Genomic DNA, 13,608 nt, shown 5'->3' on the forward strand with positions numbered 1-13,608 from the left:
CTAAAAATACTAGGTAGGAATTAACATAATGCTAGATGTTCAAGATGATAAGATATTGCTAAGAAGCATTAAAGAAAACCTAAATAAATAGGAAGATATGCCATGTTGATGGACTGAGCAAAGTCAAGACAGTATGGTATTGGCAAATACATAGACAATCAATGAAGGAGAATAGAGTCCAGATTTATACGCAAGCAAGTGGCTTTTGATGAGTGCCATGGTAAGAAATATTTATTTTTCTTCAAGAATGCTGTTGTTGGGACTTCCCTCGTGGTTCAGTGGTTGAGAATCCACCTGCCAGTGCAGGGGACACTGGTTCAACTCCTGGTCCGGGAATATTCTACATGCCAAGCTGTGGGGCCAACTAAGCCTGTGCACCACAACCGCTGAGCCTGTGCTCTGGAGCCTGAGAGCTGCAACTACTGAAGCCCATGTGCCTAGAGCCTGCACTCTGCAGCAAGAGAAGCCACCACAGTGATAAATCCACATGGCGCAAAGAAAAGTAGCCCCACCCACCGCAGCTAGAGAAAGCCTGTGCACAGCAACAAAGACCCAGTGCAGCCAAAAGTTTAAAAAAAAAAAAAAGAATGCTGCTGTCTAGATATCCATATGGAAACATATAAAACTCAATCCTGAGCTCTCGCCATATTCAGAAATCAATTACAGATGGCACATGGTCCCAAATGCAAAAACTAAAATTATACAGATTCTAGAAGAGGGGAAAAAATTGAAGAATATCTCTGTGACTTTGGGATAAGTAAAAATTTCAGGTCAGAGAAAACACTAATCATAAGAGCAAACAATGATAAATTGAATTTCAAAAAAAATGAAAACCTTCCCATCAAAAGCACCATAAGAACATGAATAGGTAAGCCCTGGTGTAGGAGAAAACATTCCCTAACTCATATCCTTTGACAATGAATGTATATCCAGAATATATAAAGAACTCCCCAAACTCAATAATAAAAAGACAAACAATCCAAAGCTTGAAAATAAGCTACAGACTTGAACAGATATGTCAATTGCCAGTAACCACATGAAAAAGTCCTCTACATCATTAATCATCAGGAAAATGCAAACTAAAACTACAATGAAATAATACTCCATATCCATCAGAATAGTTAAGATAAAAAAGAACAATAATACCAAATGTTGATGGGGACGTGGAGTAACTGGAAGTCTTGTAAATTACTAGTGTGAATGTAAAATGACACAACCACTTTGAAATCTGGTAGTTTCTCAAAAAGTTAAACATACACTTAATGTATGTCCAGAGACTTAACTAGGTATTTAGCAGCCATTTCAGTCTAAAAGAAATGAAAGAATGTGTGCCTACAAAGACATGTACCTGAGTATTCATAGCGGCTTTACTCATAGTAGCCAAAAACCAGAATTAAATAACCACCAAACTGTGGTACCTTAGTAAAATAGAATATTCTTCAGCAATAAAAAGGAACAATAAAAAAGAAAGAGCTGCTACTCCATAAACATGCATGAATCTCAAATGAAGCAAAAGAAGCCAGACACAAAAAAGCTATCTACTTCCATACTGTATAACTTCATTGATATGAATGTCTAGAATTTATCTGTGATGATAGAAATCAGATCAGCATTCTGTGATGAGGGGTTGGTTATTGGAGACTTTCTGAGGTGATGAAAATGTTCTTTATCCTGACTGGGATCCTGGTTACATGCGTATATACGCATGTTTAAAATAATTTAATTTTTAAAAACATTTTTATTGGAAGATTGAGAGAGTAGCATGGAAACATATACATTACCATAAGTAAAATTATTTACTTTTACATTTAAGATTTTATTTTGTATAAATTATACCAAAGAATCAAACTTTGGAAGCTACTTGTTTGACTGTAACAGTGGCAAGCAAACCTATGGGCTGTTATTAAAGCCCCATCATAGACCCAATGCTATTCCTTTTGAAAATCAAATAGTATGGATATAGATATAGCATGGATGTGGTCTGGCGGGGTTGGATAAATCAGGCCTGGGAGCACACTGTATGTATGTGATCTGATTCATTCATCAGGACCAAGCCAGGCCTTGACTATTGGACTCAGAATCTCACTCCTAGAAAGCAGGTAGCTAGCAGACAGGGAGGCTGCACGTGGTGGGCAGTCTAGGTTGAAAGGCTGGCTTATGAGCCTACATTTACTCATTTATAAGATGGGGATTAAATGTAATAAGGCACTTTCCAGCTCTGACTTTCTCAGATTCCATCTATTCATCCATTCCAGCTCTCAAAGCCATGTCTGAACCACACCTGTGTAGATTTTTCATTGCTCCAGGATCTACTCCCATCCTTGGAGGGCTAGGGTTGGCCAGTCCAGGAAGGCACGCACAGAGGGGAGAAAGTACAGGGGCCCAATAGTTACCTTTTCCCTTCAGGTAATTGGACTCTGAAGAGGAAACATCAGAATCCCTGAAGCTGGAACCCACAAGTTCTTTTAGGTCCCTCCAGTCCTGACACCCTCTTTCCCTACCCCCAAATTTAGGGGTATCTCCCAAGAGCCTTCTTTTATTCACAACTCCATTACTATATTAACCCTATATATATATATATATATAACCATTATATATTAACCCTATATAATTAACCTATATTAATATATATATTAATCATATATATATATGATCTGGGACAAATCAGCTCACCCCAGACTACCTTCCTTCCAGAAGGCAGAGCCTGTCTGCCTGTCCTTCTCCGAAACCTCTTCCCATCTATTGCATCTTCGCCATCTCCAGGCACCCCTCCCAACTTCAGGTGAGTGGGATGTATTCCTCAGAATTAGCTCTCTGAGAAGACACACCCGACTGCCAGAGTAATGGAAGAAAGCCTTCAGGTCAGACCCTTAAAAAGCAGGAATGAGTGGGACCACTCATTCCTTGGTAGTGCTCCCAGCCCAGTTCCCTAGCCTGCATTGATTCCTGGGCTGGAGAAGGGAAAACCTTGTCTCCTGCTGATGGAGATTATTGTACACAGCCATTGTCGAGAATCTCTGCACAGCCTACACCCCAGGATCTCCCACCCAAACATTCACACAATTCCAGTAAGATCAAACCCCATTTACAGGAGCCCACTAAGAGGAATTGATCCCGTCTCTGCTGGGCCCAAGGGCTTCTCTGGTGGCTCAGATGGTAAAGAATCTGCCTGCAATGCAGGAGACCTGGGTTCGATCCCTGGGTCAGGAAGATCCCCTGGAGAAGGGAGTGGCAATCCACTCCAGTATTCTTGCCTAGAGAATTTCATGGACAGAGGAGCCTGGTGGGATACACAGTTCATGGGTTGGTAAAGAGTCAGACATGACTGAGAAACTAACTAACTTCTGGGCCCAGAAGTCAGGGCCTTAGCTCTCTAGAATCTATATCCAGAGTTAAGTTATATGTCATTGCATCTTCTCCATGCACAAATAGACACAGTACTGGCTTTGCTGATATTAACAGCCCCAGAAAGTTTTGCATGCACAGTTTAGTGAGTTCAAATTATTGTCAATGGTGAGATATTAAAGCCATCATCTCAGGGGAGTCGAGGGTTGATTCACATCTGGCCAAGCTGCCCTGAGTCCTGGATCAGACCCTGTGCTGGGTGGTCAGTGGCAGAGCCTATAGAAAGGCACCTCCAAAAAGCCCAATTTCCTGGGCCCCCATAAGGCCATCCATACACTCACTTCTGTCCAAGAGAGGCTGAACCAGCACTCTCCAGGCATATTACACTCATGTTTGCTCCTCAGATAATTGAAGGTCTTTTCAGCCCCAGGGCCTTTGCACTTGCTTTCCCCTCTGCCTAGAATACCCTTCCTTCTGTTCTCACAGCAACTTCTTCTGGTCATTCTTCCTCAGCTTCATTCCCCTTTGCAGAAACCTTTTCTGACCCTCCTATCCCTGTCTGTCACCCACTTTGGCTATAAACTCTTGTCATTAAGAAGAAGTTTCATCTTAGGTTGCCCCAGTCGATAGTCCGAGAGGATTGCCCAAAGCAGACATTCTAGGCCAGGCCGTTCTCATCATCTGGCTGGTATGGTGACCAGCCCTGTGCCCTGCATTCCCTGGATACCTTCAAAAGCCTGTGAGGAAGAGTTCTGTGAACCTCCCTTGGCAGCCTCCTCTTCCTCACTGTCTCCCCAGCATCCCTGGCCAAACCCGCTGCAGAGCCCACTGGGCCTTGGCCTGGCCTTGGCCTGACAGGGACCTCCAAAGAGAGGTCACCAGGGCAGGTGGGCAGCATACTGACTGCAGCTTCTTCCAAGAAGACAGCCTCCTCTCTGACAGATTTTAGCCTACAATTCAATTCATCCCAAGACACCATCAGATACTACGGCCTCTTGTGTGACGTGACATTTTCCAGGATCTATGATAGGCTACGAGCTCTTCAGGGCATCCTGCCTTACCTTTCCCAGTCTCACAGCCCAGGGGGCTGATGTCGCTGTCCACATGTTCTAATGAGATGGGTTCAGAGGAGTTAAGGGAGCTGTCCATGGTAAGCAGAGCTGGAAGGGGCCCCGGGCTGTGTAACCCAGCTCAGCTTCCATCTCTTCTGCAGGGAAATGCCTTGGCCTTAAACCATGCTGACAGGTGCCTGGCACTCCCTGCCAAAGCTGTGGGGCCAGAGAGCAGGGGAGCCCCAGCTCCAAGGGCCCTTCCTCTGGCAGCCAGGGGCACAGAAGATCAGGGAAGAGGTCAGGCAGGGTTGGCATTCTTTGGGCAGGGACAGCATTTCCGTTAGGGATCATAGAACCCCATGGAGAAGGAAATGGCAACCCACTCGTTTTCTTGCCTGGAAAATCCCATGGACAGAGGAGCCTGGTGGGCTACAGTCCATGGGGTTGCAAAAGAGTCAGATATGACTTAGTGATTAACAACATAGAGCCCCAAGATCCTGGGTTTAGACCCCCGCCCTGCCACTCACCACATGTAGGAACTTGGGCACTTGACCCCCATGCTACTCAAGCCTCAGTGATTTCATCTGTAAGATGAGCATCACCCCTGCCTAGGAAAGACAAGTAAGTAAAGGTCACATATGAGATATCCTGGCTCACTCCAGATGCTCGAAGCACGGGCTCCAGCATGTGACTAGAGCAGGCCAGTCTGAGCTGGGTAGCCTGGCTCCTCACTCACTGAGCCTTTCCTTGGTGGGGAGACGCGTGGCCCATGGTCGAGGTTCCATCAATCAGAAGCGAGGCTGCACTAGGGAGGTTCTCCACACTGGGAGTGACTCCAGGGGGCGGCTTAAGGGCCCTCCTTGCTCTGCTCAGAGGATCTCTGCCAGGTCTGATGGCTGACTGGTTTGCTGGTCTCTTTGTCTTGTCGTGAGCACAGCTGAAGGCTGGGGGTGCGTCTGGGCATGTAGTCTGCTTTATACACACGGCCCCTGCAGCAGGGACAGGTATTTGGGGATGAGGTAGGATCCACAATTCCTCCCCAGTGCCTCCTCATCTCTATCACTTCCTCTTTGTCCCAACCTTCTCTCAACTCTCCACCAGAAAGAGGAAAGAAATCCAGCCTAAGACAGCACGGATCACCACATCATCTCTGTTCCCCTTTTTAGCGCCCACTTGCCACTCATTGCAGATGGCTGCTCTCTGCCTGTCCCCATGGAGTCGGGACCCTCTGAGGACAGTGGAAGAAAGGACAATCGTGAGGGCATTTTTCCATATCAGAGCCTAGTCCTGGACCTCAGGAAGCTACTAAGTCACACTGAGCCTCAGTTTCCCATCTGTAAAATGGGGTCATAAGGCAGGATTTAAGATAAATGTTAAGTGTCTTGTTCAATGGCCCATGATTTTTTTTTAATTTTTTGGCCATACCATGTGTCATGTGGGATCTTAGTTTCCTGACCAGGGATTGAACCCATGTCCCCTGCATTAGGACAACAAAGTCTTAATCACTGGACCACCAGGGAAGTCCCCCATAAGCTTTTTAAAGCACACAAACCCTTGTTCAAATTAAACCTCAGAAGAAAATACAACACAGAAAATAGCTCTGTTGGAAGCACAGGCCACATCCTGAGGGTCCAGGAAGGCCAGTGTGAAAAGATTCAACTCTGGAGCCACCTGAAAAGGCCAAAGCAGCAACAGGAGGTGGACACATTGTTTGATCAAGAGCCGGGTATCCCACTAGGAGAGGGAGATGTGGATATGAGGAGGAGGGAATGTAACCTCCACACACAAGTTTGGCCTGGGAGTGCTAAGACAGAGAAGCTGCCACCAGGTGCCCACTTCTCACCCCTAAGGCCCCCACCCTGACTTCCTACAGGAGATGGAATGAGAAAATGAGAGACTTCCTGCCTCTCACACTTTAAACAGACTTTTCTCTGGTCTTCACATGGCACAGCCCATTCCTGCCTCCTCACCTCACCTCATCCTATATCTGCTAGCTCAAATGCCCTTTTCCCAAATCTCTTCTATCCAGATTTGCCCTTCAAATTCACATGTCACCACCTCTTGAAGCCCTCTATGATTGTCCCCAGCCAAAAGTAGCACCCCTTTCTCTGACCCCCTCCGGCTGAGACTGAGGGCTCAATTTCTCCATCTGTAAGATGGGAATGTGAGATCCATGCAAAGCACCCAAGTGGGCCTGGCATGCAATAGCCACTCAGTAAATGGTAGCTATTTGTTATGATTCTATGGTCTCCCCCTCCACCTAGGCAGGACCATAGATGCCTCAGGCTCTGGTACACAGTAGGCGTCTACTGAATACTCACCAGGTGACCAGCAGGTGGCCCCACACCCCAACTAACCTGCCCTGACCAGCACCTCTGAATCCCAGTAAACTGGTTCCACTGGCTCCTCCTCCTGGTCAGGGGAAACAGACAGGGCCCAAGTGACGGAGTCCTCATAACTGGATGTGGCACCTAGTAGACACTTAATTTGCATTGGTGACCAAGGTCTTGGGGCTTGACCACTCCCTCCTTTTTCCAGGTTTCTCTAGTGGCTCAGACGGTAAAGAATCTATCTGCAATGCAGGAGACCCGGGTTTGATCCCTGGGTTGGGAAGATTCCCCTGGAGAAGGGCAAGGCAACCCACTCCAGTATTCTTGCCTAGAAGATCCCATAGACAGAGGAGCCTGGCGGGCTACAGTCCATGGGGTCGCAGAGTTGGACACAACTGAGCAACTAACACTCCCCTTTCCACTGCAGCCCTTCCCCACCCTTAGGAGTATTACTCCCATTAAACAGGTAAGAAAACTGAGGCTCAACAAAGTGCATTACCTGACTGAGACCATAGAGCATTCTCACAATCCACCAACCAGTGGCAGCATGTCCACCAAGGTGCAGAGGAGAGTTGGCCCTGATTAATCAACGTCTCATTTTATTGATGGGGACATCAAAAAGTGGAACAGCTTTGCCCAAGGCTTCATGTAAACCGGAGCTGAGATCTCCTGGCTCTAAACTAAATAACCCCACCCTACCCTACATACAGGGTGGGAGGGGGCTTCCCAGACCCTTTCTTGCCTGCTGGCCTCGATTCCAAGGGGTGAACATGCAGGCTGTCCAGAGGGACAAAGCGGAGGATTTTATGCTGCTGGGTTTGTGGGCATCTGCGAAAATCCACTGGGGGTGCAAAGGCTCAGACCAACACAGCCAGGTCTGGAGGGAGACAGCGACCTGTGCCCCTCCCATGTCTGTCAGAGAGAGAGAGAGCTTCTAGCAGACCTGGAAGCATCAAGACCCCTGCAGAGGTTGCGGCAAGCTACGTTTTTGAGGCTCAGTTCTGACACTGCAATGGAGGGGCTGAATCGAGGGCGGAGAGGGGCTGGTGCGGAATAGCAATGAGCCAGGACACTGGAGACCGGCCAGCACCAGGTCTGCAAGACAGAGAACGCTGCTGTCAACTGGGTCAGGGGGAGCATCACTGGGAAGAAATCTCTCTCTCTCTCTCTCTCTCACACACACACACACACACACGTGAATATACTTCTTACCGATTCTTTATTGAAAGCTCCTAGGGAAGCCACATGAAGTCTATGTGAATGCAAGTGTCTGAATAGGCTGATGTGAAACATGAGGCCCCTTGGCTTCTTAGTTCACCTGGTAACAGCTAAGTGTAAGGATTTGCTCCCATTTCACAGACAGCCACACTGAGACCCCGGGAGAAGCACAGACTGGCAGAGTTGAGGGCCACACTGAGTCCTTCTGTCTCTAAGACCCTGGTTCTCCCTGCAGTTCTGCCTTCAACCTTGCAACCTATCAGGCACCCTCCCCAGACCCTGGGACATAAATTGCCTCTTTGATTTAAACTACACAGTGACAACTCCTCTCAAGCCTTGCCTTTCTTTGGGGATCATATCAAGCCCATGATTCAACATGCGTTTGTGATGTATTTTGTCCTTCTCCCTCACGTGTTTAAACTCCCTGAGACTCTATCCTCAGCTTCCCCTGCTGCCTTTCTTGCACACAGCACAGGGTCTCCAGCGGTGTGCACTGAGCAGTCAGGGGAAAGAGTCAGTCTCTACTGCTGCAGCTTTGTACTAGACAGACTTGACCTGCCTTCGCATCTGACAAGCATTTTACTGAGCTGAGTGCATGACAAGGGTTGGTCGGAACCACAGGCTCTGCGAGGCCCCCAGAATTCATTTAGGGAGTCCAGGGGCCCTTCAGAAGGAGGGGCCACCCTCCTTGAAGCCCAGGGCTGGAACCAAGGTCCAGGAAGCCCATACAATGCTGTTCTGGAGAGCAAGCCCTTGGGAGTAAGACCCCTATGGATGGAAAAAGGTAGAATTTCAGGTGGAAAGTCTCAGAGGTAGATTTGGGGCTGGACTGCTTTTCCCTTGAGCAACTTCAGGTTCTTCTCTCCTTCCTTACAGCTAAGGATGCTAGGGTGGCAAATGGGAGCCAGCCACGTACCAGGCACCCCACTGAGTGCTTCATATGTCACATGCCTACATACCCTGTGGCCTCCCCACGGTGGACAACCCCACTACACAGTCAAGGGAATCTAGGAGGGAAAGCTGGGAGGCTTGTCCAAGGTCGCCAGGCCAGGAAGTGGCACTCAGCTCAGGCGACTTGCCTGTCCAGCCTTCTAACATCACCCTCCCCTACAGCCTGAGGGGAAGGGAGGTGGGGAGGGAATGCTGCGGGTTCCAAAGGAGTTCTTGGGGACTCGGGAGGACAGAAGCTGGGGCATCTGCCACAGTCCAGGCCCCACTCGGGCTGCCCAAAAGGGCTCCCGGGGGGCAGAGGGTGCTCTGTTGCTGGAGTAGTCAAAAGACAGTTTCCAGCGTCCCGCCCCCTCCCCTCCCCGACACTCTCGCTGCCAAATGAAATCTGGCAGCTTCTGAAAATAGCTCAGCGCTGCAGCAGGCGCTCTGCCCGCCCTTCAGCAGGCTGGCACACAGCTGGGGGTGGCCACTGTGGGCAGACGCCAGCGCACACCGGGCCGGGGGTGGGTGTCACACACACGGTGTACTGGGAGGCATAGAGCTGGGGACACGGGGCAGCTGCCATCTCTTCGCCCCCTTGACCTCTCCAAGCTGGTGAGGCCATGGCCCTGGAGCCAACCTGGCATGTCTACCAGGCCTGAAGCACCCTGTCCAGCAGGAGTGAAATTACTAGTAGGTGTGAGCACATGCCCTTGGGCTGCTTTTGTTCACTCGTGTAGATGAGAAACCCAGGAACAAGGGAAAAATGCCAAAATGCTCTTTATTAATACCTGGATATAAAACCCAGCAGTGTTGTCCTCCCTGACATGGTCTAGGGTTTCCCAGCCAGTGAGAGAAGGGTGAGGAACCAGGAAGCAGACTGGGGCCAGGCACTGGCCAGGCCCATATCAGGCATTCAGCATCCTGAGGCTCCCAGGGAAGTGTGGGGCTGGGTGAGCCTGGAGCAGCAAGGGAGGGGCCCTGTCTGCTCCGACTCAGGCAAAAAAGAAAGGACCAGACCCTCTAAACAGCAGCCCTCCACTACCTCGAGTCTGACCCAAAGTACAGAAAGAGGCCCTGGATTAAGGGGGAGCCTCTTAGCCCTGCCTCCAGACATCCACTCTCACAAAAGTACACCAGGAGACAAGCCCTGTCATCAACCAGGACAGAGTAGGGGGTGAACCCTTAAGGACAGGCTTTCCTGCCTGGGATCCGATGAGCAGGTGGGGGCAGGGTAACTGTACTGGCTTTTGTCACAGTGACATTTTCCAAAGTAAAAAAAGGGTTAAAAATATCTGCCCCCCCCAAACCCCTCACTGAGATGAGAGGCCACTCTGGGTGGGGGTAGGGGGGTGTCGTAACAGGATGGTTGGGCTCAGGCACTCTGTGGAAGGAGACTTCCAAGGGCCCTGTGGGATGGGTTGCAGCAACACAGCGCTGGACCACCCAGGGAGCCAGGCAGACTGACCCTGACACTTCAGGGAGACCAAAGATGGAAGGGTGGAGGGGAGTCTGAGAGGGGTGAGTGGCACAAGGAGAGCATCCTCCCCAAGAAGGCAGGCAGACCCTCAATTGCCCCCCTCCCTCCCTTGCTCACTCACTCAGCATTCGAGACTGGCAACTCTGTCCCTGGTCGCCATGACAACCAGTGGCCGGATGCCTTTCCCAAGTCCAGGCCCATCTGCCCACCCTCTGGGGAGCTTTTTCCACAGGAGGGAAGACCAACCACAATGCCGAGAGGCCTAAAACTCTAAGGCCAGGCCCTGAGCAGGATGCAGCCACAGGGCATTCAGGCCGCCGTGATCAAAGGCACTGGAGCTGCAGCACGTGGCTCCCTGGGGCCCAGGTTTTGGCCCTTCTCTAGGGCCTGACCCCGGGGTGCGATTCTGAAGGACTTGGGGTCATGTTCCCCCATCCCGAAGTTCCAAGTGACAAATTACAACACAACACAAACAACTCTTTTGTTAAAAAAACAGGGCCCTGAGCCCTCCAGGTCAGGGCTTCGGCCCACTCCAGTGTGTCCTCTGGCTCCCCCAAGGTCGCAGGAGTTACTGATTGTTGCAGCCCTGCGAGCCGGAGGAGCTGCCTGCCTGCTTCTTCCTCCGCTTGTTGAGGAGCCGGTTGTTAGAGGTCTTCAGGTCCTTGATCTTCACCTGGTCATAGTCCACCCGCATGGTTGCCAAGGCGCTGGTCATCTCCTCCTGGGGATGGGGATGGGGGGGAGCAGGTCTACTGACCTCAAGAGACCTCACCTCCTGCCTGAGTGGCCCCTTAATAGTGTCAGTGACGGCAGTGGCCACCTTTGCTGCCCGACCGCCCCCATGTACCCAGCTCTGGGCCCATCGCTTTGCCTCACGTAGTCCTCACTCCAGTCCTCTGTGGTAAAGACTGAGCTTACCTGAAAAGTCACAGGAAGTGTGGTGACTCCCTGGGACTACACCAGGGGTAAGCAGGACAGGGACTTGGACCAAAGGCCTTCAGGGGACACCATCGTGCTGTGCACCCAGGTTACCAGCGCCTGAAGACTGTGCCCAGATTGCCCCAGGCTCTGAGCCACTGCCCCACAGGCTCAAATCTGGCCTCTCCCGAGTCTAAAAGCAAGCTGACCGCCCTCCCAGACGCTGCAGATCATAAGAGCAATTATGGCCAAAGCTTGAGGCCAAAGCCCCACTTCACTGAGAGAACAAGTCGGAAGCACTGCCCTGAATAGGGTAGTGTGGCCCAAAGACCACTATGCGGTCACTGACACGAGGCGAGAGGGGGCCTAAGACCCAGGTTCTGGGAGGTCACCACCCTACAGTCCCTTTTTCCAAAACCCTGAGACCTGCGGGGAGATGGTCCACCCACCTTGACTTCATCCCAGTGGTCTCTGTCCTCCTGCAGCACTCGGGCCGTGTGGAGTGGAGTCTGGGGCACCACCATCGATTGCTGGAAGGAGCCCCAAGCCCATGGATCAGACCCTGCAGGCACCTGGGACAGCACCGGCTGCCCCCGACCCCGAACCCCTTTCTTTTGGGCTCATGGGGAATCTGAGGCTCAGGGTGGTGAAGGAGCCTGATGAGACCAGGAGCAGGCAAAGGCGGGGCACTACCCCATATCTGTGGCCCACCCCAGGGCCTCTGGAGCCGTCGACCACCCCCCCGGCAGCCCTGCTCAAGCTCATCACCCAGCCCGCCAAGGACGAGGAGGCACTCACGTTGATCCAGGGATGGTTCATGAATTGCGTGATGGTCAGCCTCTCGGTGGGGTCCGTCTTCAACAGGAGGCGGATCAGCTGCTTGGCTAGGGAAGAGAGGGCAGTGGTGAGGCTGTGGAGCTGCTCAGAGCCAGTCCCCCCTCCCAGAGACCACCAGCTCTGCAACGCGCTCCCAAATTCCTAACCCACAGGAACAGTGCGCTGATAAGGGCTTCTTGCCGTAAGGCGCTAAGTGTTTGGGGTAATTTGCTAGGCAGCCATAAATAACTGATACAGGCCAGCTTTGTTCATGGTCCCCAAAGGGAAAACATGAATGAAGGACAAGAACTAGGGGAAGTTTTGAGGAGGCAGGTTTCAAGCCCATTTGGCAGACATAGAGAAGGACGTTCAAACGGTGAGATGACTTGCCTAGAATCACACAGCTGGGATGTGGAGGAAGCCAGGATCTAAACACAGGTCGGTTTGACACCTAAGTGGTCTCTCCCGGAAGGAAGGCGGCTGGGGTCCAGTGGAGCGAGCTAAGCAGAGAGTCACTCACCATCCTCGGAGACCTCGGACCACTCAGGGCTGGGGAAGCCATACTGGCCCAGGCGGATCCTCCTCTTCATCCCCGGGGAGATGGCCTGGCCCGTGTTGGAGTAGAAGGGCGGGAAGCCGCACAGGCTGGGGGAGGGCGGAGGTCATTCAGCATGGGTGTGGGGGCAGTGCCAGGGCGGACCCATTCTCCTCCCCAAGACCCTGACTGGGAGACAGGCAGCTAGACACCAGGGCAATAATATCAGCCCCCTGTACTCGGGGATTCGTCCCCAGGAACACCAGCTGCCCTCGCCATGGGGAGGCCTTTGGGGAGCCTGAAGGAGAGGTGTCCCATGACCAGAAGGGAACAGCAGACTGCTGGAAGAGTGGCCCGCTTGAGCCCTTCACCCTGCAAGGTGGGGGCAGAAGTGGTTCCAAGGGTACCCGCGGGTGCAGGAAAGGGATGGCACTCACAGGATGTACATGATGACGCCCAGGGACCACATGTCACATGACTTGTCATACTTCTCTGGACCCAGAACCTCAGGAGCTGCCAGAGCAGAGGGCACAGGAGGACCCTCAGTCCAAGGGTCTTGGGGCACCGGCAGGAGCCTACAGCCTGGGCAAGGTGGGAATAGGTGCCCGAGCCAGGGATGGGGCAGAGCAGATTGGTGTCTGGCACTTTCTGGGAAGGCAGCATGTGTGTGAAGTTGGGGGAGGAACAACAGCTCCCAGATAAAATAAACCCGTTTTCAGGCTGGGCTGTAAGAGATGATAACCTCCTAGCTACCTTGGGCCAATCTCAGCCATGGTGTGGTAGGGTAAGGAGAGAAGGACAGTCAGGGGTTGGGTGGGGTCCTGCCATAGCAGAGAGGGTCCCAGCCCAGCAGCTGCCCCGCATCCCCTGCCTCCTGAACAGACAGCCTAGGTCATGGGCAAGGAAGGGCCATGGCCAGGGCTCTGGGTTCCACTGTTCACCTGGCAACCATCCCATGGGGCCTTGGTCTTCCCATCTGTGTGA

At 51.6% G+C, this 13,608-nt stretch overlaps 1 protein-coding gene across 3 annotated transcripts in view; it reads right to left on the reverse strand.

The window, feature by feature from the left end:
• Positions 1-9,638: 9,638 nt before the first annotated feature.
• The window catches only part of MAPKAPK3 (MAPK activated protein kinase 3), a 28,208-nt gene continuing 24,238 nt past the window's right edge, over positions 9,639-13,608 (reverse strand). For all 3 annotated transcript variants that reach the window (XM_061397500.1, XM_061397501.1, XM_061397502.1), the window contains 5 exons: positions 13,062-13,137; positions 12,610-12,734; positions 12,072-12,157; positions 11,723-11,803; positions 9,639-11,076 (listed from right to left, as the gene is read on the reverse strand). In XM_061397500.1, the coding sequence (XP_061253484.1) occupies positions 10,924-11,076; positions 11,723-11,803; positions 12,072-12,157; positions 12,610-12,734; positions 13,062-13,137 (521 nt within the window). In that variant the 3' untranslated portion in view covers positions 9,639-10,923. The remainder of the gene's footprint in view (positions 11,077-11,722; positions 11,804-12,071; positions 12,158-12,609; positions 12,735-13,061; positions 13,138-13,608) is intronic.

The sequence above is a fragment of the Bos javanicus genome, chromosome 22, assembly GCF_032452875.1.
Source record: "Bos javanicus breed banteng chromosome 22, ARS-OSU_banteng_1.0, whole genome shotgun sequence".
Classification (NCBI taxonomy): Eukaryota; Metazoa; Chordata; class Mammalia; order Artiodactyla; family Bovidae; genus Bos; species Bos javanicus.